General features: G+C 45.4%; 1 protein-coding gene across 1 annotated transcript in view; it reads left to right on the top strand.

Annotated features, from left to right (window-relative positions):
- The window catches only part of SUCLG2 (succinate-CoA ligase GDP-forming subunit beta), a 226,601-nt gene that overhangs the window by 97,744 nt on the left and 106,490 nt on the right, over positions 1-22,367 (top strand). Inside the window, exon 3 of the mRNA XM_070390976.1 lies at positions 22,085-22,184. Coding sequence (XP_070247077.1) covers positions 22,085-22,184 — 100 coding nt within the window. The remainder of the gene's footprint in view (positions 1-22,084; positions 22,185-22,367) is intronic.

Here is a 22,367-nt window from a genome sequence, read left to right as displayed (position 1 = left end):
CAGTAACTCTAATAAGTAGTTTTATTTGTTTGTTTGTGTGTTTTTGCTGTCATGAGCTCCCTCTCAGGCATGACAGGGTCACCTAAGACCAGTCTCCACGGTGCCTGGGTTTTACATTTTGGTGGAGTTTCATTTGTGCCAACTGTTCCTGAGAGCTGATCAAAGCACATCTTCATTCTCTGCCGAGGCTGCGGTGGGGCAGTGGTCATCTTTTCTTTTCTCCCTTTCTCTTTTTTTGGAGTTGGGTACAATTGAATTAAATGTTCAGAGTGATACTTTCTGAAAACATTTTCTCAAGAACAAAAAGACAGATTTTCTTTGTATATAAATAAAGAAGATGGTTGCTCTGAGGGAATGAAGAATTCTTTAATAAAACATTGTTCCTCCTCTACTTTGGCTCAACTGGGAAAAATCAATTTTGGGTTCTTCAGGTGCAAAGAAAGATCCAAAAGAAAAGCTGACCGTCTCCCCAGAGGGCAAGGTGGGCAGCTTACCTGGGCCCATCTCTCTCTGTACGTTAAGCGGCCTCTTTCCAAATGGAATAAACGAAGGAGACGGAAGTTTTTTTCTGTGGGAGTGGAATAAAGAACGACATACATAGAAAGGTTGTCTAAATGTTTTCAAATTAGTGTTTTTTTAGTTTTGACATTTTTGTCATTAGAAGTATAGGCTAGCCATATTAAAATGCAGCATTAACTTATATGTAAAAGTATTTTGTTCATTTCTATTGATATTTGGTCTTCCCTCCCAACTGAGGTTAAACATACTGCAGTTTCGAGGCATTAAAAACGTAGAATGGGAGAGATTCATAATTACAAGGGTAGCCATTAATGTTTAAAATCCTAGATAATTATATCTTTTAAATTTCTTAAAAGCTTACTTTATTCACTGTGGAGAGAAGTATAATGGCTCATCTTTACTTCTCATATATGTGTTTTTAATGAATGCAATTCAATTTGAAAAGTAGAACATGTATACTAATGGAAGATAGTAGAGGAATTGTTATTGTAAAATCCACTATAAAACCTGTTTAGAAAATAGAATTGCTATAAGTAATGCATGGTCGTAGTAGAAAAATTGAAACCAGAGGGAATTATAAAGAAGAAAGTAAAACTCATCTATTTACTTTGTCCTCAGAGAGATCATTTATTTCATCTCCTTTATTTTGTGTGCAAATGTATATGTATATTAACTGTTTCCATATAACTTTATTTCACAAAATTGAGAGCCCACTTTTGTTGTCATGTGCTTTATACATTAGCATTGTATATGAGAATTTCCCATGTCATTGAATACTCCCCCCAAATGTAATTAAAATGATTGTTTTAAAGTTCATCATTTGATGAATTAGGAGTTATTTAACCACTTTCCTCTGTGAGATTTTTAGGTTGATTTCTTTACATTACTCTAAAATTTACAACCTGAGAAGTAAAGACATAACTGTATAACGTCAAAGACACACTGGAGTGTTCACCATCCTCAGCGAACCCAAAGCTTCATTCGGAAGTCTCAGCAGCGCCTATGGGCCTCTTTCTGCAAATGCTTGTCTTTGAGTCAAAATCTGGTCTTCAGTAGACGTGTGATTCCTTCACTAGACCGTGCAGGCTCTGTCTGAAGGAGCCAGGGTTGTCACCACAGTAACTGGAGTAGAGTGTCCTCACTAAAGCGAAGATAAGAAGAGGAAGGCCTGACAGTGAGATGGACAGGAGTGTTAGGGCATTTCCAGTTTAAGCCAGTGAATATGATTTGTGGAACCACGGGGAGCCAAGTGACAGCCGTCCGGCAGCGCGCAGGCCCCCTCTGTCACACCTGCATTCATCAGACCTGTGTCCTGGCTGAGTCCAGGCATTGGGGGGTGCTGGTGGCCCATCATGAATGAGACATGGTTCTTGTACAGGAGGCCTCAAAGATAATGGAAGGTGACCAATAACTCTAGTGCAAGGTTATAGTCACAGTAGTAGAAATGTATAAATTATTGTTGGAACACAATAATTTGCAGATGTCTGAGAAGTCAGGAAGGGTTCACAGGTCAGTTGGATTTCTCAGCTGATGGGTATGAAGGGTGTTTGTTTGTATGGCAATGTTAAGTGGTTTGGACTCAAGCCAGTGACCAGTAAAATGTGTTACATTTTTTTTTTTTTGTATTTTAATAGCTAATATTGGATAACAGAGTTGAGGTAAGGCTGAAAGCATAAAATAACTGGTTTTCACACAAATACCCCAAGTCATCCTGTAATACTACTGCACATGGAATAAAAAGAAAACAAAAACTGTTCAGTACAGTTTTTATTATTAACTCCTCATGAGTCAGTAATGATTATAGACCATATAAGACTACATGAAGTAGTTTATGATATCAGTTTTGGAATTACTGCCTCCCTTCCCCCCCGGACAGCCTATATAATAAAAAGCCTAATACGCTAAGTGTCTGACCATTTATTCGACTCTTCGACCAGCCGCTATGATGTACACTGACCACCAGGGGGCAGACACTTCAACTCTAAGGTTAGCTTGCTGCTGGGGTCTGGCCGGGACTGGGCGAGATGGGCCAAACACACCCTAGAGCCCTCCCGTGGTCCCTCCTCGGCCCAATCATGCACCAGTGGGGTCCCTCAGCCTGGTCTGCACCCTTTCGCAATCTGGGACCCCTTGGGGGATGTCGGAGAGCCGGTTTCGTAGGCCCAGGGACCCCAACAGTGCATGAATCCGTGCACTGAGTCTCTAGTAATACATAACTGAACGAAAGCAAGTACCCAGTTTATTTGCCTCTGTATTCTCAGCTCCTAGCACAGTGCCTGACATACAACACGTAATCATAATGCATTCATGTCAAAATTCTACTTAAGAGAAGGTTTGATTCCATTAGAATTGCCCATTATTTTGATTTTTAAAATGCCACAGTTTGAAAATCTAATGTTTCCTTATTTAAAAAAAAATCCAGTGGGAAAATAGAGGTACTATTGCAATGTGAGGCCCATTTAATTTCTATTGAAAAGGAAAAATCCTGCTCTATTATAAATAGCAGTATATGGTTATATCAGTTTTTTTTTTAAAAAGTGACACTTTTCCCTTGGCGTGCCAGAAATTGAGGCTCCAGATAGTCTCTGAGGATTCTGAGGCGGATGTTTAAGGCAGGGGTGTGAGGGGCCCACAAGAGGATTTCATTTAGGAGTTCTTGTCCATTATGGTGACTGTAGGGATTATCTTTGTGGCATCGGCTCCCAACCGTTTCACTGATGCGGCATGCCACCCTTGCCTGTTTTGGTGGACTGGTTTGTAAGTTGTTGAAAATCTAAATCAGGCTCAAATAGGAAATGAACATTAGAGTGAATACCAGCAGAAAAGCAAAGCCCAGTGAGCTGTCAGTCAGCTCAGCAGAGTTCACGTGCTGGGAGCTAGCACTCCCGAGGTGATGTCCTCAGGGGAGGACAGCTGTCCACAGAGCTGGAGACGGGCTACTTCTGGTGCAGGAAGCCGCTGCTACAGAGAGGAAGCATGGAGGCTGGTCAGGTTCCATCGCTGCTGCAGATACATTTGATTTTTCTAGAAGGGAAACTTCAAATAATCTGGAACTTTTCCTCTTTTTATTCCTTCAAGATATTAATTGACAACAACCCCCGCCCCCCCCAAAAACAAACAAACAACAAAAACAAACAAAAAAACAAAATAAAAACCCCACAGCGCACACACACAAAAACAAAAATGAAAACAAACAAACAAAATTTCAGGGACAATTAGTACTTTTCTAGCAATTGCTAATAATAGTAGTTCAAATGCAGAACTCTGATGAAGCCGCATCAGCTGAACAGGTAGTGTATTGCTCTATTTTTTAACTTCCCAGCTGGTGGATCTGCCTAAATTAGACCAGTGGGAATTGAGAAAATTATACTGTATATGAAGTATAAAGGGCCACCCATCCAATTCCACAGGAGCCCGAGTTGCCCCGGGAGCAGCTAGTCCCACCCTCCCAGCCGAGGACAGTGACATTGCTGCCCGAGAAACCCCTGCTGTCGGGGGACTGTGCGCTCTGTGTGCGCAGATTGCAGCATCGGCTCAGACTTGCCTTTTGGAAACGGGTCAGTAGAAAAGATCTGCTACCAGAAATCATCTGTTTCAGGAGGAAACTTCTTTCAAGCCAGCTCACTGATGTGAAGTAGAGAGACCAGCTCTCCCTCACACCTGCTCTAAGTCACTCCGCCAGCGTGAGGGGGTGGTGGGTACACAGGTGAGAGAAGCTGGGTGGCCTCAGGCCCTGGGCGCTCACCCGGCCCTGCCCAGCGGGAAGCTGCAGCCTCAGGACCACACTGTGGAAGAAACGTGGGACATCTTCTTCCCCGAGATACAGATGCGCTTGAAGTTTCAATTTCCTTTGTGGCATTTACACCGTATGATTATTTTTTTAGTGTCAAAGAATAGAAAATTAGTTTTAATTGTTACGTATGGGGCACCATATGGCCACCCTATAATTCTGGCATCCCGTGGAGCTGCATGTGCATATGGGAAATGAAATTAATTGGAAATCACACCCTGAAATCTATTATTAAGTCAGTAAAGCTAACAGCTTGCGGGGTGTCCTCATATCAGCATGATGTAATTGCACATAACAACAAGTAGCTGCAATTCACATGGGAGACCAAGAGGGTAAACAGGTCCGGCGGACAGCCGTGGGAGGCAGTGGCATTAATTATGGATGCCACAGCCAACAGTTCGTTCCCGCTCTCCGCAAGCCCAGGGCCGAGGGAAGCCATTTAATCACATTCAAGTGAATTAATCTTCAGTCCTGTGAATGTCACAGCCCAGGGACGGATTCTGATTTGGCCAACAGTGTCATCGTGAGCTAAGGCCCCTTCTGCCGAGTGGGTGGCAGTTACTTAAGTCAGAAGTTCCCAAACTTAGCTGTGTACCAGGATCTACTGAGGAACTTTTAAACACACTGAACTCGAGTGTAATTCCTGACATTTTTACTCATTAGCTCTGGATTTCTAAGTTACTAAGCAGTACTACAGGTGATTCTGCTGCCGCCCAGCCGTGGACCGTGGGAAGCGCTGATTTAAGGGACATATCACACAGGCTCGGGATAGTTCATGATAAGTCTGCAGCTAGCGTGTGTTCAGTTTCCCTAATTAGGTTCCCAATTTTAAAAATCAAGGAAAGTGAGGCAACACAGAAACATAACCTAAGGTCTAATAAAGAGAAAAACTTGATGTCATCTGTGCTCTGTGTGAGATTTCCTGGTTTATGTGGGTCTCCTTCCCAGGACTGGACTCCGGGAGGGCACTGGCAGTTTTATTCACTTTTGTGTTCAAGGCACAGAGTGGTAGGAAATAAATGTTTATAGACTATGAATATATGCGTGAAAAGAAGCAAAATATTCACTTTTAAAACTAATAACTATTTTCTTCCATTATCCGCATCAGACATAGTCTTTATTCATGTAAGTTGACAATAACAGCAGTGTTATAAATGACTACACAATTTGTGATATTAGTGCAACCTTGTATTAAGTCATTGAGGACATAATCCATGCATTTGTAGCCAGGAAGGAGATTTTTCCTGGTCTTGATTCCTTTTCCTGTGAATGGTGGGTGTATGAACCCAAGTTGTATCTGTAAGAGCCATGTCTAACTGCAGCTGAGAGGCTCATTAATGAGACTTTGTGGGTAAGTGCAGTCCAGGCTGTTCTTTGTGCCAGGGATGGGAGGTCCTTGTGCGTGGTGTAAAGGTGCCCTCCGTCCCTGGAACCTGCTCTCATTTCTGTTTTATCTTCTACACTTTGTCATGCCTCATGCTCCCACATCGCGTGGTATTACTTTTGTTCTCCAGCTTCCTTGGGTGTGTGACTTCCATTCTCCTAGTCCTCAGGACAGAATTGTGTCCCGAAGGTCTTAAATGCGGTGCAGATACTATGGCATTGAAAGCACTATGCTATCTGGCCCAGAACATGTTGCCTATGGTAACTGACTGGTTTGGCTTTAGGCAGGTTGGGATCTCATTGATGGACCAGAGGGAAGGAAATGATGTTGTTAAGGCAACAGCTGAGGCAGAGACGTGGGAAGAAGGATTTTGACAGCAGAGCTGAAAAGCCGAGAAAGACAAGCAGGTCTGGTAGCGTGACTCGAGGCCTGACTGGCAGAGAACACTTGCTGTCTTGAAACATCAGGACTCCCTTTCTTTCTAAACAGTGGGGCCTCGAAGGTTGTTTGTTTGACACTTTATTTGGAAATAATTTCAAACTATGGAGAACTCTGAGTCCCATACAAGCAGCTCCTTATCACTTTCACCAGATTCCCCAGCTCCTAGCATTTGAGAACATGATGCCTCATCGCCCTGTGCCCTGTGGTATGTACTCCCTAAATCGGGAAGCCCCCCATCACCCCCACACAGTCCTCACAGCAGGAAACAGTGTGGACACTGCCACCAGATAGATTCCACCAGCTGCCTCGACAGCGTCCCCTCGTCCCTGAGCCAGGGTCCAAGTCAGGAACACACATGCACTCAGTTGTCACGTCTGCTTCATCCTCTCCTCTAGAACATTCCCTTGGTGTTTCTCTTTCTTTCAAGACCTTGGGTAAAAGTGTCCAGGCCCTTCCTTCTGTAGAATGTCTCTCAGCCTGGTTCTGTCCAGTGCCCTACACATCGTGGTCAGCTGTTCTCGGTCGCTTTACTTCACAGTGATGGCGAACCTATGACACGCGTGTCAGAGGTGACACGCGAACTCATTTTTTTTTGGTTGATTTTTCTTTGTTAAATGGCATTTAAATATGTAAAATAAATATCAGAAATATAAGTCTTTGTTTTACTATGGTTGCAAATATCAAAAAATTTCTATATGTGACACGGCACTAGAGTTAAGTTAGGGTTTTTCAAAATGCTGACATGCTGAGCTCAAAAGGTTCGCCATCACTGGTTTAGGAAGTACGTGACTTGTCCCACCACTGGTCACGTGTGTCTGTCAAGTTTCTGCACCTTAGATTTTACATTTTCCCTTTGTAATTGTTTAGGGTTTTGTGGGGAGCTGTTCTGAGATCACACATATATCAAGTTTGTCATCTGACCTCCACCCACCAGCCTGGCCTTCACTTAGCTCTTAATAGTTGTCTCAGTTGGAGATCCTCATTTCCATCATTTGTACATATCTATGAGCTGGTAATCTACAGGAGAAAGAGATTTTCTTCGGGCTTATTTATTTATTTATATCAGCAAGGACCTATGAATTCCTGTTTTAGTCACTGGGTCGTCATCCATTCCTGTCATTTTTGACATGTACTTTCTTGTACAAGATGTCCCTGGATTTCCCTAAGGAGAGATGCTGTTTTCAGTAGAGATGCATTCATTCTACTCTGCATATACACATTTACTTGCACACACACATCAATACCCATGTCTTTTCTACATGTTACGAAAAAGTGTGTGTATGTCAGTACCTGGCATTCCAGTCCTATTTGGGTTCTTCCCAGCCTCCCTGCTTTGGAAAGACTTCCTCCAACCGCAGCAAACCTGGCTCTCCTCATTGACACCACATACTTACTTCTGCAATCAATGTCTCTTAGTCTAGCAATATGATCAATTTCCCAATGTGCTTTCTGCCCCCCCCCCCCCCCCTCCCGCGCAGCCTCCAGCACCTTCAGTTTTGGGGTGCTGTGAGATCTGCACTGGTGTGTCTCTGTGAGCACCTCCCTCCCCTTCTCTCTGTGCTGCCGGCACCTGTGTGGCCCTTGCCCCCTCCCCTTAGCACCCATGTTATCAGGGACCAGGGGCTTGCCAGTGTCATAATGCCCACGGCTGCCTGGAGGAAAGACTGTTCCCAGTCTCCCGCGCAACCCTTGTGGACTTGTGACGGCAATGGAGCCAGTCTGACCGGGAGGTGGGAGACCTGTAGGGGGTGTGATGGTCATGGAATCACACACGGTTCTGACCTCACTTCGGGACGTTATGTGAGAGAAAAATAAACTTCTGTCTTTCTTAAAGCTTTACAATTATTATTTAGAACTTTTGGTCCCTCAACATCTAACCCGATTCTAACTAATACTCCCCCTGCCAGAAAAGAAGGGAACCATATGAATTCTGAATTCTATGAGGCAGTGAAGGGGTGTGAGGGAGGTCAGCACCCAACGCAGTGGGGCAGCCAGTGCAGCATTTATCCTCCTGGATCAAGGGCCAGGATGCAGAAGTTTAAAAGAATGGCTGTCGGACACAAAGGGTACCGTGGGATGGCATTCAAGTTCACAGGCGATAGGAAGGCAACTGAAAGTCTAAAAAGCTAAAAAATCAAAAACAAAACCACCAAACTGGACATGTGTGCAGTCAGTGAAGGTGATAGCTGAAGCCGAGAGCGGCTGACCTGGGTCTGCTGGAATTGGGTGGAATTAGGCAGAATCAGGTGGTGGGCTAACATGACTGAGCCAAGGTTATATATAGTTGGCAAGACCACCCTGATTGGGGGCTGGGGAGGTCTCCATTTGTCTCAGTAACTATTAAAAACTAGAGTCCCTTGGCCTGGCCTGCACCCTCTCACTATCCGAGATCCCTTGGGGGATGTCGGACTGCTGATTTCGGCCCAATCCCCGCACGCCAGGCCGATGGACCCCACCAGTGCATGAATCCGTCCACCGGGCCTCTAGTGTGCATATAAGATCTTTGGTTAATCTCTTCCTGCCCTTCCCTCTCCCCCCTTCACTCTGAGATTCATCAGTCTGTTCCATGTTTCCATGCCTGTGCGTTGAGCATCTTCCTCCTGGTGGTCATTATGCGTCAGAGCTACCGGTCGTACGGTCACTTAGGCTTTTATATAGATAGATAATAAAAATTGCAAATTGAACTTGTGCAAAAGTGGATTTTTAAGAATGTGTTTCTTTACTAAACCAGATATTTAATTAAGGCTGCAAGTGTGCTCTTGGCAGCACCACCTCCCTAGGTCTCCAAACACACTGACCCAGGACTGTCCCTGCTGCAGTGGCCATGACCAAGGTGCGTGGTGGACCAGATTGTCATCCTGGCAAGGACTGGGCCAGGCTGGTCCTGAAACTGATTTCTGCTGACTCTGCCTGGCCCCTTGGTGAGGTGGGGGGTGTCGGCCCTCAGCAGGTGAGCTGCTGCCCTGGGCAGCAAGGTAACATCCACGCCCCTCTTGCCTGGCATGTGCTAGAAAGAGCCTGGGCTGCACGTCACACCCTTCAACAAGCCACTTATTACCTTGGGCAGCTCCGGCTGAGGCAAGTATATTAAATCCAATATTTTCAACCATTAACTGGGGACAGTTTTTAAGTGACGGGACTATTGGGGCGATTAGCGATAACACGTAAGAATCACTCATACAACAGTGGCATTTGTTAGAAAAGGATGTGGGCTGATGGATTAGTTTAGGAACCGCTTGGGGCCCAAATCAGAGGGTTTAAGACATAAAATCCAGAACCTCATGTTCACTAGTCACCTGCTCTGTCCCAGGCATTGTTCAGTCTTCACATGATTGCATCCTTGAGTTCTCCCAGTGGCCTGTGAGATGCTTGCTAGTGTCCTTTCCATTTTCTATGTGGAAAACTCCTGTAGTTTCGAGAAGTTAAGTGACTTTTAAAATTTCACACAGCGAAGTAAAACAGTTGAACCAGAATTTAAATCCAGGAACCCTAATGCTAGACAGTGGACTTAAGTCCACTCTCCTGGATCCTTGTGGGTCCACATCCGTGTTTGCAGTGACAAGGCCGCAGAGGAGGTGGGGCTGGTACTGCCTCTGACTTCTCAGAATTGCTCTCTGACGTGCACCTGTCAGTTTGCATGCTGTCTTTTTCACAAGTGTAGTACCAGTAAAAGTACTGAGGGGACACTGTTGAAGTGGGCTTGGTTTTATGACAGGAAGATCAAGTATATTAAATCACAAAGACGGTTGTATAGACAGTGAAAGGAATTGTTCTTGAAGCTGCTAACCCTTGCCAGCTACCTGGTGGGCGTACCCTTACATGCAGCTCAAAACGGGATGTTGCTGTTGTTGCAATTATCGGGTCTGCATCTTTTCTTCGTTTTAGTTGGCAGCCCCCGGAAGTCATGGTCAGGAATCTGGTGGCTCGCCTTCTCTCTGATGGCTGTCACCTTACCTAGCCCCAACCTCTGCTGTTGCCCCAAACTTGAGTGGGTGAGGATGAAGGACGGTCATGCTCACCTGCCACGGGGTAGCTCAGCTCTGCCGGGTCCTGTGCTCTGTCGACCGACTGTGTGACCTTCTGTGTCAGTGTCCGATCTCTAGGAACAGTGCCTTCTGCAGAGGCTGATGTGAAGATGAAAGGAGACGAGGTGTTTGGTCAAGTCCTCTGAACAGTGCTTGGTGGGTAGTCAGTGCTGAGTATGTGGGCTCTATTAAGACACATAACAACAACCCTAACCACCATAGTAACAATGACAGTGACAGCAGCATTGGAGATAAAGGACAGGCAATCGTGTATCTTAACAGTGATGGACAGACGCCAGCTGAGTTCAGCATGTAGCTCACTTCCCAGCTCATCTTCCCTCCCCCAAGCCCGCCACAGGCGCAGGTCCCGCACTGATGCTGGGGAGGGTGGCCTGTGCTGGTACAGCCTCAGCCTGCCAAGGGGCGTGATGCTGGGCAGCTCCGGCTGAGGCAAGGCACATGTTCTCCGCCCAGAGTCCTGGCGGATGGGCTGGGGCCACTTGTGCCGTGTGACAACCATGGGCATCAAAAGGGAGACAGACAAAAAGCAAGATGTGCAGGCCTTGGAACTAAACAAACTATTCAAACATAAATCAAAAGGCGGTGGCCTTGGCCTCGGGGGACTGCTCTCTGGGGTGTGGAGGCATCCAGGTTACTTACAAAAGCAAAAGTGTGTCTGGGTGGCGGCTGGGTGGTGGCAGGGCGATGCTGTGGCGTAGATTTGGGCCGCTGTCCAGGCATCTGATCCTTTATCTTGATGTGATCTCCTATGTTCTCATGAACCATGAGTACATTTTTATTGTTTCTGAATGACTGGAAAAAATACAAGACAGGTATCTGTATTCCTAACACTTGGGAAGGTCAGTATCAGATTTTATTATTTATTATAAAAATTATCTTGCCCAGTGGTGAGCACGTTCATCATTATCATCCTCATTTACTACTTCCTTGATACTTACGATGCAGGCTTAAGAATAAGCCAGTGTAAGTATAAGCCAGGCATTATGTTAGGTACTTTGTCTTCTCACAATACACCCATAGCAACTCTGAAACGTAGGCACTCTTTTTGTTAATTTTATTTTATAAATGACAAAATTGAGGCTCTGTTTTCCAGCCAAGGTTGCTCAGCTGACTGGTAAGGGGCAAAGCCTGAGTCCTAGTGCAGAGCTGCCCAACACATAATGCGGGGACTTGCCCACTGCACTTGAATCCTCTCCGATGTTTTCTTCTCAGGGGGGACTTAAGAAGATGGTAAGTTTATGTTCATAGAAAGCAGACGTCGTAAGTCCGCATGTCCCTCTTAGAGTGTTGGAGCTCAGGGACTCCTCAAGAGGGCATGGCACCCCTTTGCGTTGCCCTAAAGGAAATATGATGTGAGGCATAGTGCTTTGTGCTGCGTGGGCCAGGGGACAGGTTTGGCACCGCTCCCAGCCCCCATTCTGAGGCACACCCCCATTCTGAGGCACACCTGGGAACTGTGAGGGTGGGAAGGATGGCTGTGTTCTGTGTACATCTCAAGCACCGATACGATCTAATGCATAATAAGCTTATTTTAAAAATAGCTGCTATTCCCCTCCCCCAATATTTACAGAAGGAGCACATGTTCTCTGTAGCAGATTTACAATCAAAAGGAAGAAAAGTTACCCATAGTCTATCCCCCTCCAAATAATCAGAGTTAACACTTCAGTATATTATATTCCTAAAGTACTCTATACATTATATACATATACATGTACGTATATTTAATGGTATATATTTTATATTACAGCAAATCTTTTCCCCTTACTTAGCAATAATACTGTTACTGTTCTTATCAAGTCAAGTAAACATAATATATTCAAACCATAAAATAGCTTTTCTCTGATTATAAATGACATAAGCAGTCACTGTAAAAAGTGCAGAAGAAAGTAAAAATTATTTGAACCCTCAGCACCTGTTATTAACCACTGTCAGTGTGGCTTTATGTCATTTCAGCCTTTTTTAGGCATTTATATCTGTATTTTCTAAAGTTTTCAAAAGAGTAATGTACTTTAGTTTGTAATGTTTTGGATTTTATCTTCTAAATACTTTCTGGTGGCTTTCTTTAAAAAACCCTGCGGGCTTGTTGAAAGTCTGGAGTCCCGCAGGGCTACGCTTCCGGCAATGGCAGCATAGAAGAGCGTCGGGTGAAGATTGTCACTCCCATCGCTCGTCCCTTCAGCATCACACCCAGGCTCCCAGCATCTTCCCGGCTCTTCGGGAGGCGCAAGGTCTCCCAGGGGGATTTACCTCCGTCCAACCTGGAGCCGTCTCAGCAATTCCCAGGACAGACGTGTGCCGGGAGACACCGCTGGCGCAGCTGTGCCTGGTCACTTCCTGAGCTCACACACCAGCACTGCTGTCAAAATTATGTGTTAGAACGATTAGTGGTTTTCAAAAAGTTGCATATGCTCATGGTAAAAAGAAATCCCTTCAGAATTCAGTGCTTTGCATATCATTGACCGACTAGGAACGCTTCACTCAGGATTTGGCTTAGAGGTGGTAGGGAGATACCGCTGACCAGCGGCAGGCCTGGTGGGCCTCTTGCAGGCCTGGCATCGGGGTGGACACAGTTAACATCTGTTGTTTAGTTTTAGTGAAAATCCAGTTAAGAGACTTTAGATTCCTATTGGTTTATTTAGATATTTTGTAGTAAGGCTACTCTTAATCGGTTCTCAGAAACAATCATGTGTTTCTTAAATGGGCTTTGCGTCATACAGACACATGCATTTGTCAAAACCTGTTGAAGGGTGCACTTCAGATTTGTGCAGTCACTGTATGTGAATTTTGTCTCTCCCCCCCCAAAAAAACTGTAACCAACTTTCGAGCGTTAGTTACTGAAGTGTATGCTGGAGCATTAAGGATGATGGTACTGCTGTCTACAACTTACTTTGAAATACATGGAAACGAAAGATGACTGATGATGGAGAGATGTGGTAAAGCAGAGGTAGGGAAGGGGTGGCAGTGGTCAGATCTGGGTGCACTGTGGATGTTTACTTGTGGTTCAGCTTTTCCAGGTGATTGGAAATGTTCATAAGAAAATGTTGGGGGGAAACCCAGTCATGAGGCTGTATGTGACGGGCTTAGAGCTCAGTCTCTAGAAGTTTCTTTCTAGCTTAAGCATCCAGACTCCTGTTCTGACTAGCTGTGTGACGGGAAGACTCAGCCTCACCTAGGTCATCTATTAAATGTGGATAAAGACTAGACTTAGCACAAATCTCATTCCAGAGAAAGCTCCTAGCACACACTGATTATGATTTCACAGTGCAAAGGAGGTGATGTTTGTGAATGAGCGACCATATGCTGAGGGCCAGCTATGTGCCCGCAGTCTCATTGGTCATTTTCAGGAGCAGGAGGTGACTTCACTCTGCATCACACCGCGTGTGCGCTCAGGAGAAGCTTTCACGTGGGAGGTGGCTGAGGGGCGTGATGCACGAAGCTACAGTGGCCGAGTTGTCTTGGCCAGAACCCCGCCCTGGCTCCGTGGGTCCCCTTCGGCCGGGCGTGTCCTCTGAACTGGAAGGGCCTTCAGAGGGGGTGGAATTGGCTTTGTTAGTTCACAGTGTTCCCAGTCCAGGCTCATTCCTTTGGTCCTCAAATGGCTCCCTTTGTGACCGGCTCGGCCATCTCTTTTGGGATGATTCTGTTTTCTGCTTTAGGACACGTTTCCTGGGAAATTCTAGGGCAGCAAGATCTCCCCTCCCCACAGTCTGATCATGTTTGTGCATCACGACAGCCTGTTCACCTCTCACTGGAGGCAAAGAGAAAGGCTGCCCTGGGGTGACAGCAGCCCCAGGGGAGGGAAGGACATTCCCTCTGCAAAGGTGCTGTCTGCTTCTCGGGTCTGATATGCTGCTGGGAACCAAGGTGGAGAACAGAGTGAAAACTAGGGTGTTTCAGGAGAGTGGGATACAGAACAGATATGGCTGCATTTTGGGGGAGAGCGTGCCGTCATGGGTCGGAGTGGAATTACATGCTGGATTCCCAGCTACAGTGATGAGATGTAACCGTGACCGGTGTCTGTTCCCAGCCCCATCTGCCTGGAACCCACGGCTCTTGGTGGCTGATCAGGTTCTCTTCTCTTTGTGGCTCCTCTGTCCTTTGGCTGCTCTGCATGCCCCCACACTTTCCCTTCTCACGGTACGTTGTTCTAAACATTTATTCCAGCATTCAGGTTTTTCATTAATTATCTGTATCTCTTTCCTCCATTGGATTGTAAGTTTCTGAAACGCGGTGACCATGACTTTTTTAATCTTTGAGTTCCCACAGAGTAGCTACTCAGTAGATGTCTTAAAAGTGTGCGACATTGTTCTGCCATGATGACCTCCCCGGACAGGGCAGGCAGAGGGCGTGGAGGTACCGGCCCTGCTTCCCTAAGACGGCTCCGCAGGCACAGCATCCCTCACCCAGTGAGCGAGGTGATGAAGGCTGGCACAGAAAAGAACATTTGAGTATGCAAGATAAACTACTGTGGATAAATGTCTACAGTTATCTTATATCTTAAACTCATTTTTATGACAACACATGATAATTGCAACAAACATCTAAATCCTTACTGAAAGATGCCCGGCCTGTGCGCCCCAGCCCCAGTGATAATTTCAGTTTAGTTTTATTAATTCATTTAGAATTCCTGGTGACTCTGTTCACAAATGAATTTATTTTTAAAAATATTAATCATTAAGGTTTAAATGTGAGCATTTTCCCACGTTCATATATGAAGATAGACTTAATCACAGTTAATGGGTGTGTAGTAGCATATTATTTCATTGTATTATTACAGTTCATTCAGAATTTATTTTCCAGTCCTGAATGTGGAAATGCTGCTGGACATTGGATTGTGTTCAGGGTTTCATGCTGTGATTGCAGCACAGTGAAAAGCCGTGTTTCTGTACGTGGCTGACTTTCATGGAGTGGATCGCTCTGCCAGGAGGTTTTCTGTGAGCTCTGCGCTCTCAGGAGCAGGAACGGGTGCCCAGTCTTGCTCCTTGATTGGCACGAGGCTCCAGAGGCTGTGAGGGATTTTGAATGTGCCCTGCATTTGGGAAGTCAGATACAGGGCCTCTGTAACGGCGGTCTCCCTAAAGAGCAGAGCTGGTTAGAGAGGTTGGGGTCCTGCGGGGTGGTGTCTGAGGGCTGAGGGCCCCTGGGGGGTGGGTTCTGGGCTGAGGGCCCCTGCAGGGTGGTGTCTGGGCTGAGGGCTGAGGGCTGAGGGCCCCTGTGGGATGGTGTATAGGCTTAGGGCTGAGGGCTCCTGCAGGGTGGGGTCTGGGATGAGGGCCCCTGTAGGGTGGTGTCTGGGCTGAGGGCTGAGGGCCCCTGCAGGGTGGTGTATAGGCTGAGGGCTGAGGGCCCCTGTGGAGTGGTGTCTGGGCTGAGGGCCCCTGTGGGGTGGTGTCTGAGCTGCAGGCTGAGGGCTCAGGGCCCCTGCGGGGTGGTGTCTGGGGTGAGGGCTGAGGGCCACTATGGGGTGGGGTCTGGGCTGAGGGCTGAGGGCCACTGCGGGGTGGTGTCTGGGGTGAGGGCTGAGGGCCACTGCGGGGTGGTGTCTGGGGTGAGGGCTGAGGGCTCAGGGCCCCTGCGGGGTGGTGTCTGGGCTGTAGGCTCAGGGCTCAGGGCTCCCAGGTTTAGAGTGAGGCTGTGCCTGACTGAGCCTGTGTCCCTTGGAGAGTGTGCACCCACTGGAGTAGAGACTCTGCTGCAAAGGGAACAGCTGTGTCACCAGGGCTCAGCCACCCTGCCGAGGAGCCCTCTGAAGGACCCACCATGAGCAGCTGCAGGGTCTGCCTTGATCTCGGAAGGAGAGCCTAGAGGAAAGGGAGAGGTGCAGTCAGTGGACCTCCGGCGGCGGAGCGAGCAGTCACCAGGCGGTGCAGCCGGTTCCGGACACTCGCACATGAGAACACCCCTCACCTCGGCAGAGCCAGAGTGAGGAGTTGACTTAAATAAGAGAAAATAGGGAAAAGAGAAGATTTCTAATGAAGAGGGTGGGAGACCTCAGAATGCTAGTAACATGGCTGTGAAAGCGAAAGAAACACATTTAAATCTGGGTGCAGCCAGGAAATACTTATTTTTCATACGTTTTATTTTCATTCCTGTCAGCTCTGAAAATAAAAGCATCATGAGTTATCTTCCCATGTCAGTCCTGGCATCACCACACGTTGCCTCCTCTTGTTCATCGCTGGCTGAGATGCCGGGAGGTCCCTTTCATGTCTCTGTTATCATGTAGCTTCCACACGCCGGCCACGCAGGCAGGCGTTTGCCCAGCCGAGCCGCTCAGCGGCCCCCACCCTGTGTGAGCTTCAGCGCCCGCGGCCAGTCCCTGGGCCGTGACTCACTCTTGCTCTGCTTGCCTAATTGAACCTTGACTGAATGCACCTTTGATTTGAAAATCAGAAAAAAAGAAAAGAAAAGGTCTTTTAGAGCTGGGTTTCTTTTATCCTTTCCCTTCAATTGGACCACAAAACCCTGTAGAAATGCATTGGTGTTCATAAATGCTTTTCATCTTCCACGACTGTATCCAGGGTCTGTTGAAGTTACAGATGTTACACATAGATTTTTATTATTGTATGTCATTCATTCTTCCTGTAATCTGTATAAAAACATAGTAGAGATTTCTTCTGGAAGTTTATTTTGTAAAAACTTATATGTGTACTTTTTTTCTTCCTGAAAAATTGTCATTTTTCAAGTGACTTCATTTTGAAAAGATTGGTTTCATGTCGTGTGGTTGCAGTCTCATAGCATTAGAAATTCTTGTATTAGCTGTAAGCACTTGAATAAGGTCACACGAGTATTGTTGCCATCAACATTGGAATTTTCTATCCTTAATCTTTCTTAATGAAATAGGTATTTTAATTTAATAGGCAAAATGTAAGATTGGTTTATTAGTATTAAACTATAGAAAGATTAAGATATTATAACTGAATTGAGCTCTTCTAGAGGTAATTTTTATCTAGCTTTAAAAATTTCATTACCAATGGAGTATTAATGGTCACAAATCTAATTAATGACACCAGTGATAGCATCAGAAAGGTAGGTTAATTTAGGAATTTTTTATAGGAACTAAAATTTTTAGAAATTACCTTGAAAACAAAAGCATGTTTTGTGTTAAGATAATATTATCTTTGTTATAATCAATAAACTGCTCATAGTGGCATTTTCCTATGGAATCAATTGGCTGCCATATTTGATAGGAAATTTAAGATTTAAAACTCCAATGGAAAGCCTTATCAATAAAGGATTTCTTAATGTGAAACAGTGTCTCCCTGGACAGCTTCCTGTTTCTCACAAACCCCCGGCGTCAAGATGAGCCTGGTTCCATCCTTGGCTTATGGTTGGAAACCACTGTGTTAGGCAGGAGCAGTTCAAGCCGTGATGGGCAGCAGCCAGGTGGGGCCCGGGGTCTCTCATCTCCATTCAGCCCGGCACGTGGCCGAGGGTGGAGCAGTCTGTTCTCCTGTTTTGTATGTTTGAAATTTTCTGACTCAATGAGCCCATGTCAGACATGTTGAAAGTTGAAATAATGGAGTCACTGCAGTATTATCTCATTCCCAGTGACGTAGTCACAACTCCAGGACCCGGAATCAGCCTACAGGAGATACCACAGGAATGACGAAGAATTGTCAGTTAGGGTCCTGGGGTCATAATGCAAACACAGAAGCTAGCTTATTTTCCTTGGGAAACGGGCTCGTAGGCCTCCACCCTATCATCTTACAGATGTATCTTCTTTATACTTCTTTACATTCATCTTTCTGTGGTAGCTTTCGATTCTTGGTTCACCCTCCCCTTCTCCTTGCCTTACAGTAATAGGCAAATCTGAAATACATTTTAACTTTCTTGATTAAGAATGCTATCAAACCTTGTGAAAGGTGATCGCCATTCTAGAAATTATACCAGGCAATTTTGCTGAAAACTGGATATTCCAATTTTGCTGCAGTCAGTGAACCGTAGAAACCGGTTTCCCCAACAATTCCCGTGTTACTGACTCGAAATCGACTGTCCCGTTGCCATGTCAGTGCAGATAGCGCTGCGTTTTGCATTTAGGAAAGAATTATATTTTTTTAAGAGAGCAATGCTGAAGAAAACCAGTTCGGTAATACAGGTGTTTGATCCTTCACAAAACCTTTTGCTTTATGGCCACAAACTATGTCTTGTGAACAATATTTTGCCATCTCTAAAAAGCAAAGTGAACCAGCTTTACTAAGCTTGCCAAATTAAAGGCATTTCTTATTCTCCTTAGCTTATGCTTTCTTTAATGAATTTAATGTTTTTTTTTTTCTTTTTAGGTTTAATAATGCTTCCAAGAATGTTTATTGGCCAGCATGGGACTATTGGCAGACTATAAAAATTGCTATAAAACTGTCTTTTTATAATTAAATTACAATAGTTACACTTGTTGTGGTAAAAATGAGAGGAAAACGTTTGAGAAAGCACTATTCTAATGCACTAATAGAGCTAAACGAGACCATGGTGTGGGGTGTTTCAGTTTCTAAATGGCTGTAAATACTGTTCTCTTAGCTGGCACAGTATTTGAGGGTCTTTGCTATCTATCCGTAAGTTTATCAAATATATTTTTACGTGCCTTTTCTCCTGAAACACACATATAGTGGTAGTAAACGGGGTCTGGTCAGACACGAGCACGGCAGCGTGTCGGAACCGCGCCAGGGAGGACGCAACGAAGTGCACGTGTAGCATGTTCGGGCTCCTGCTAAGCACATAGTTAACTGCGAGGGTCGGGGCAGCCAGACCCGGATGACGCAGCCCCGAGTCCAGCGCGTGCTCTCAGGGTACAGACAGGAGCCGCCTTCTCCATACGGAGCCGATTAGAGAGGAGGCTTGATTCCCGGGCTCTTTTTGTCTTGTTATCTTAAAGAATGCTGAAGCCATCGTGTGCATTCAGACAAAAACTGAATTTCACCTATGGGATGTTCTTTTGTAATTCTCTTTGGGACCAGGGAGGTAACATTAAAAGAAACACCTAGAAATTTGTATGAGTTTTGGGATAATTCAGATCATTAAATGAAATAGAAATAACGACATTAAGTGTAAATCAACCTGGTAAGTACTGAATGAGAAGACTAGTTACTGTTCAGTAGGATTTGGTCACTTTACTGAATTTTCAGCACCCTGAGGAAGTAGCCACTGAATTGAATTGCTTCATGTGAGTTTCCCCCACGATAAGAAAAACTTGCTTTGCTTTGGGCTACTGACCTGCTGGACTGATTTGCCCTTGGGCCCAACCGGAAGAGATGATATATAGTGAGCTTACGTTTGGCCTGGAGTGTACATTGCAGAAGATGAACTGGGTTTTTCCTCCGCCTTTTTCTATTTGCCTGATTGAGTATATGGCTTTGCGGTGTTTGAAGTGGTTGCTTAGACTACCACATGGATGACATGGAGTCCTTTGACATGTGGTCACATGGTAACATGTTATTGGCAACACTTCATTGAGACGACAGTGGCTGATCTGATCACGCCTGGGTAGGGCCAGTTAACAATGCCCAATTAGACATTCTGTCTGGCTTTCAAGTTTTGCTGCTAGAAAGCTTGGAGAGGCAGGCATCTTCTTCTGGATGACAAGGCAATGCAATACTCGTTACCCTTTGAAATGAACTTGAAGAGATCACAATTAAAATTTTGAGACAGCAAAAAGGGTTCTGCCATTTGATGTCATCAAAAGAAATGTCTTCCTATATATCTCTCTTTTGGTTAATTGCTGAAAGTAATTATAATGATAATAGATATCATATTTTGGCTATTTTTTTAAATATATTTTATTGATTTTTTACAGAGAGAAAGGGAGAGAGAGAGAGTTAGAAACATCGATGAGAGAGAAACATCGATCAACTGCCTCCTGCACACCTCCTACTGGGGATGTGCCCGCAACAGAGGTACATGCCCTTGACCGGGAATCGAACCCGGGACCCTTCAGTCCGCAGGCTGACGCTCTATCCACTGAGCCAAACCGGTCAGGGCAATTTTGGCTATTTTTTGAATGTGCCAGGTGTCGACTTAAGCACCGTACCTAGTGTATTTTATTTATTTTTTGACATCATCCTAACATATATTATCATGACCATTTTACAGATGGGCATGCTACTTTACCTCTGAGCCTCAGTCTCCTCTTCTCCACGAAGGAAGTTATAGGCAGAGCTGGAAGTTGTCACTCGGGGTTGTTTAACTCCAGAGTCCTTGCTTATACTGCTGTTCTTTAACTCATTAGCACAAATATGCAATCATTCTTTTTACTGGTGCCCTTTCCTGGTGAGTTTCTGGTAATAAATGTCATGACAGCTTGTCTTCTCCTGTTTGATAGGAACCAGTTTATTCTAAAACATGGTTGCCTGATGCTGTGATGGTTCATTTCCAAGGCAGGATCAGTTGTCAGAGGGTATAGAGTGCAGCAAAGAAAGAGCTATGTTTGCTTCTGAGAGAAGGTGAGCCCTGGTTCCCCGAGTGTAAGCCAGTGTAGGAGAAAGAAGGCCAGCCAGCAGAGGCAATGAATTTGAATAAGCTCACCGCATCAGGTGAGTGACTGTCCCACCCAATGCCTGTGGCTCCCTCTGTGGCTCCTGTTGCCTTCAGGGTAAACCCTCGGTGGCTCTCTCTGTTGGAACCTTTGCGTGCTTGCCTGTGAGCCACGGCAGCGGAAGTACTAGCGGAGATAGCCAACACTTACGCAGCTTTATGTGAACCATGCCACATGCCAACTATTTCTTTTTTACCATCTCTGCCCAAGTGGAAATAATCCTTTTGAATCTTTACACTATACAGAGGCAATAAATGGACTAACTGACTGTGGCGATAGTTTTTCATTAATTGTATGAGTTTTGAGGCTCTTGGGATAAAGTAATCACATGTGTTGTCTCATTTAACTTTTTAAAACAATCTTTATCATCATTTCACTATCAAGTAAATTGAGTCTCAGAGATGTTAACTACGTAACTTAGCCAACATCACACAGCTGAGTAAAGGATGAAGGCCAGATCGAAACCTGGGTCTGCAGAGTCTAAACCTGGCAAGCTGAGCCAGAGCACCATGGAGCCTTAGAGAAGATTGTCAGACTTAGTTCTCTGACTTTAGACAAGTATGAGTCCCAGAGAATGCCAACTGCGGCCCGAAGGCGGGTACTGTTTGGTTGATGAAACATATTTGTTTGGGGACTGCCTTTTCTTCCTTTTCTGACAGTTGGGGAGGGGAGCGTTGCTGTCTGCTAAGGCCTTGCTCCATGCCTGGCTGCTTCACACACCTGGCTTTCCTGCCTGGCCCATAGGATACCCGGGTTAATGACTCTGGTCTAAGTGTCAGGAACAGGCAGCTCACGCTTGTGTTGAGTGCAGAACGAAGGTTCCACAACCACTTTCCATGGGTTGTTTTGTGACCCTGCCAACACTTTAAAATGATTGCTTGCTTTTAGTTTTAATCTATTTCCTCCTCCCTTACCCAACCCTGTCAATATTCAGAGCAACTGTTAGTTTCTAAGAATACAGTTATTACGTACTCTCTTTGCACCTTTCCTTTTGTAACCCTTTCTTCCCTTTGACATCTCAGATGACTCACAGGCCGTGAGCCTCTCTGGCTGGCAGGTGGTGCCTCCGCCACGGGGGAGTGTCATCACACAGTGAATTAACACCTCAGCCTGGGTTTGTGTAGCACGTGACACTCACATGCCTTGCTTTCCCCGGGGATGGTCCAGTATTAGATTAAACTGGTAGAAAAACGTAAATGTCCTTGATAAACAGACTTTGTATTTGGTGCATCGATGTTTTTTGAAGTTCTTTATTGCCTTCATTTTCAAAGTTGGTTGGGGAGAGCTTTTACCAGTTTTGGAAATTGTATGTCATTACCACTTCCATCATTGCTTAAAAAATAATTTAAAATCAACTAACCACTCTCAATTTTCTTTTTCAGATGCAAAAGAAATTGTTTTAAAAGCCCAGATCTTAGCTGGAGGAAGAGGAAAAGGTGTCTTCAGTAGCGGTTTGAAAGGCGGCGTTCATTTAACAAAAGAGTAAGTCTGGGCGTTTTCATCCCCGTCTGGGCCTCAGTGGTGGAAGGTCTTGCTGGCGATTGACAGGAGCACTGACAGGATGGTGGGTGCAAGGTGGGAGCTGGAGCTGGCGCATAGAGGGAAGAGTCAGGAAGACGCTGGCAACGCCCGTTTCCTTCTGCTCCAGAAAAGCGTTTTCTTCAC

Source organism: Myotis yumanensis, unplaced genomic scaffold (assembly GCF_028538775.1).
Source record: "Myotis yumanensis isolate MYYU_CA2020_CCGP unplaced genomic scaffold, mMyoYum1.0.hap1 SCAF_14, whole genome shotgun sequence".
Classification (NCBI taxonomy): domain Eukaryota; kingdom Metazoa; phylum Chordata; class Mammalia; order Chiroptera; family Vespertilionidae; genus Myotis; species Myotis yumanensis.
This window is presented reverse-complemented; position numbering and strand designations above follow the sequence as displayed.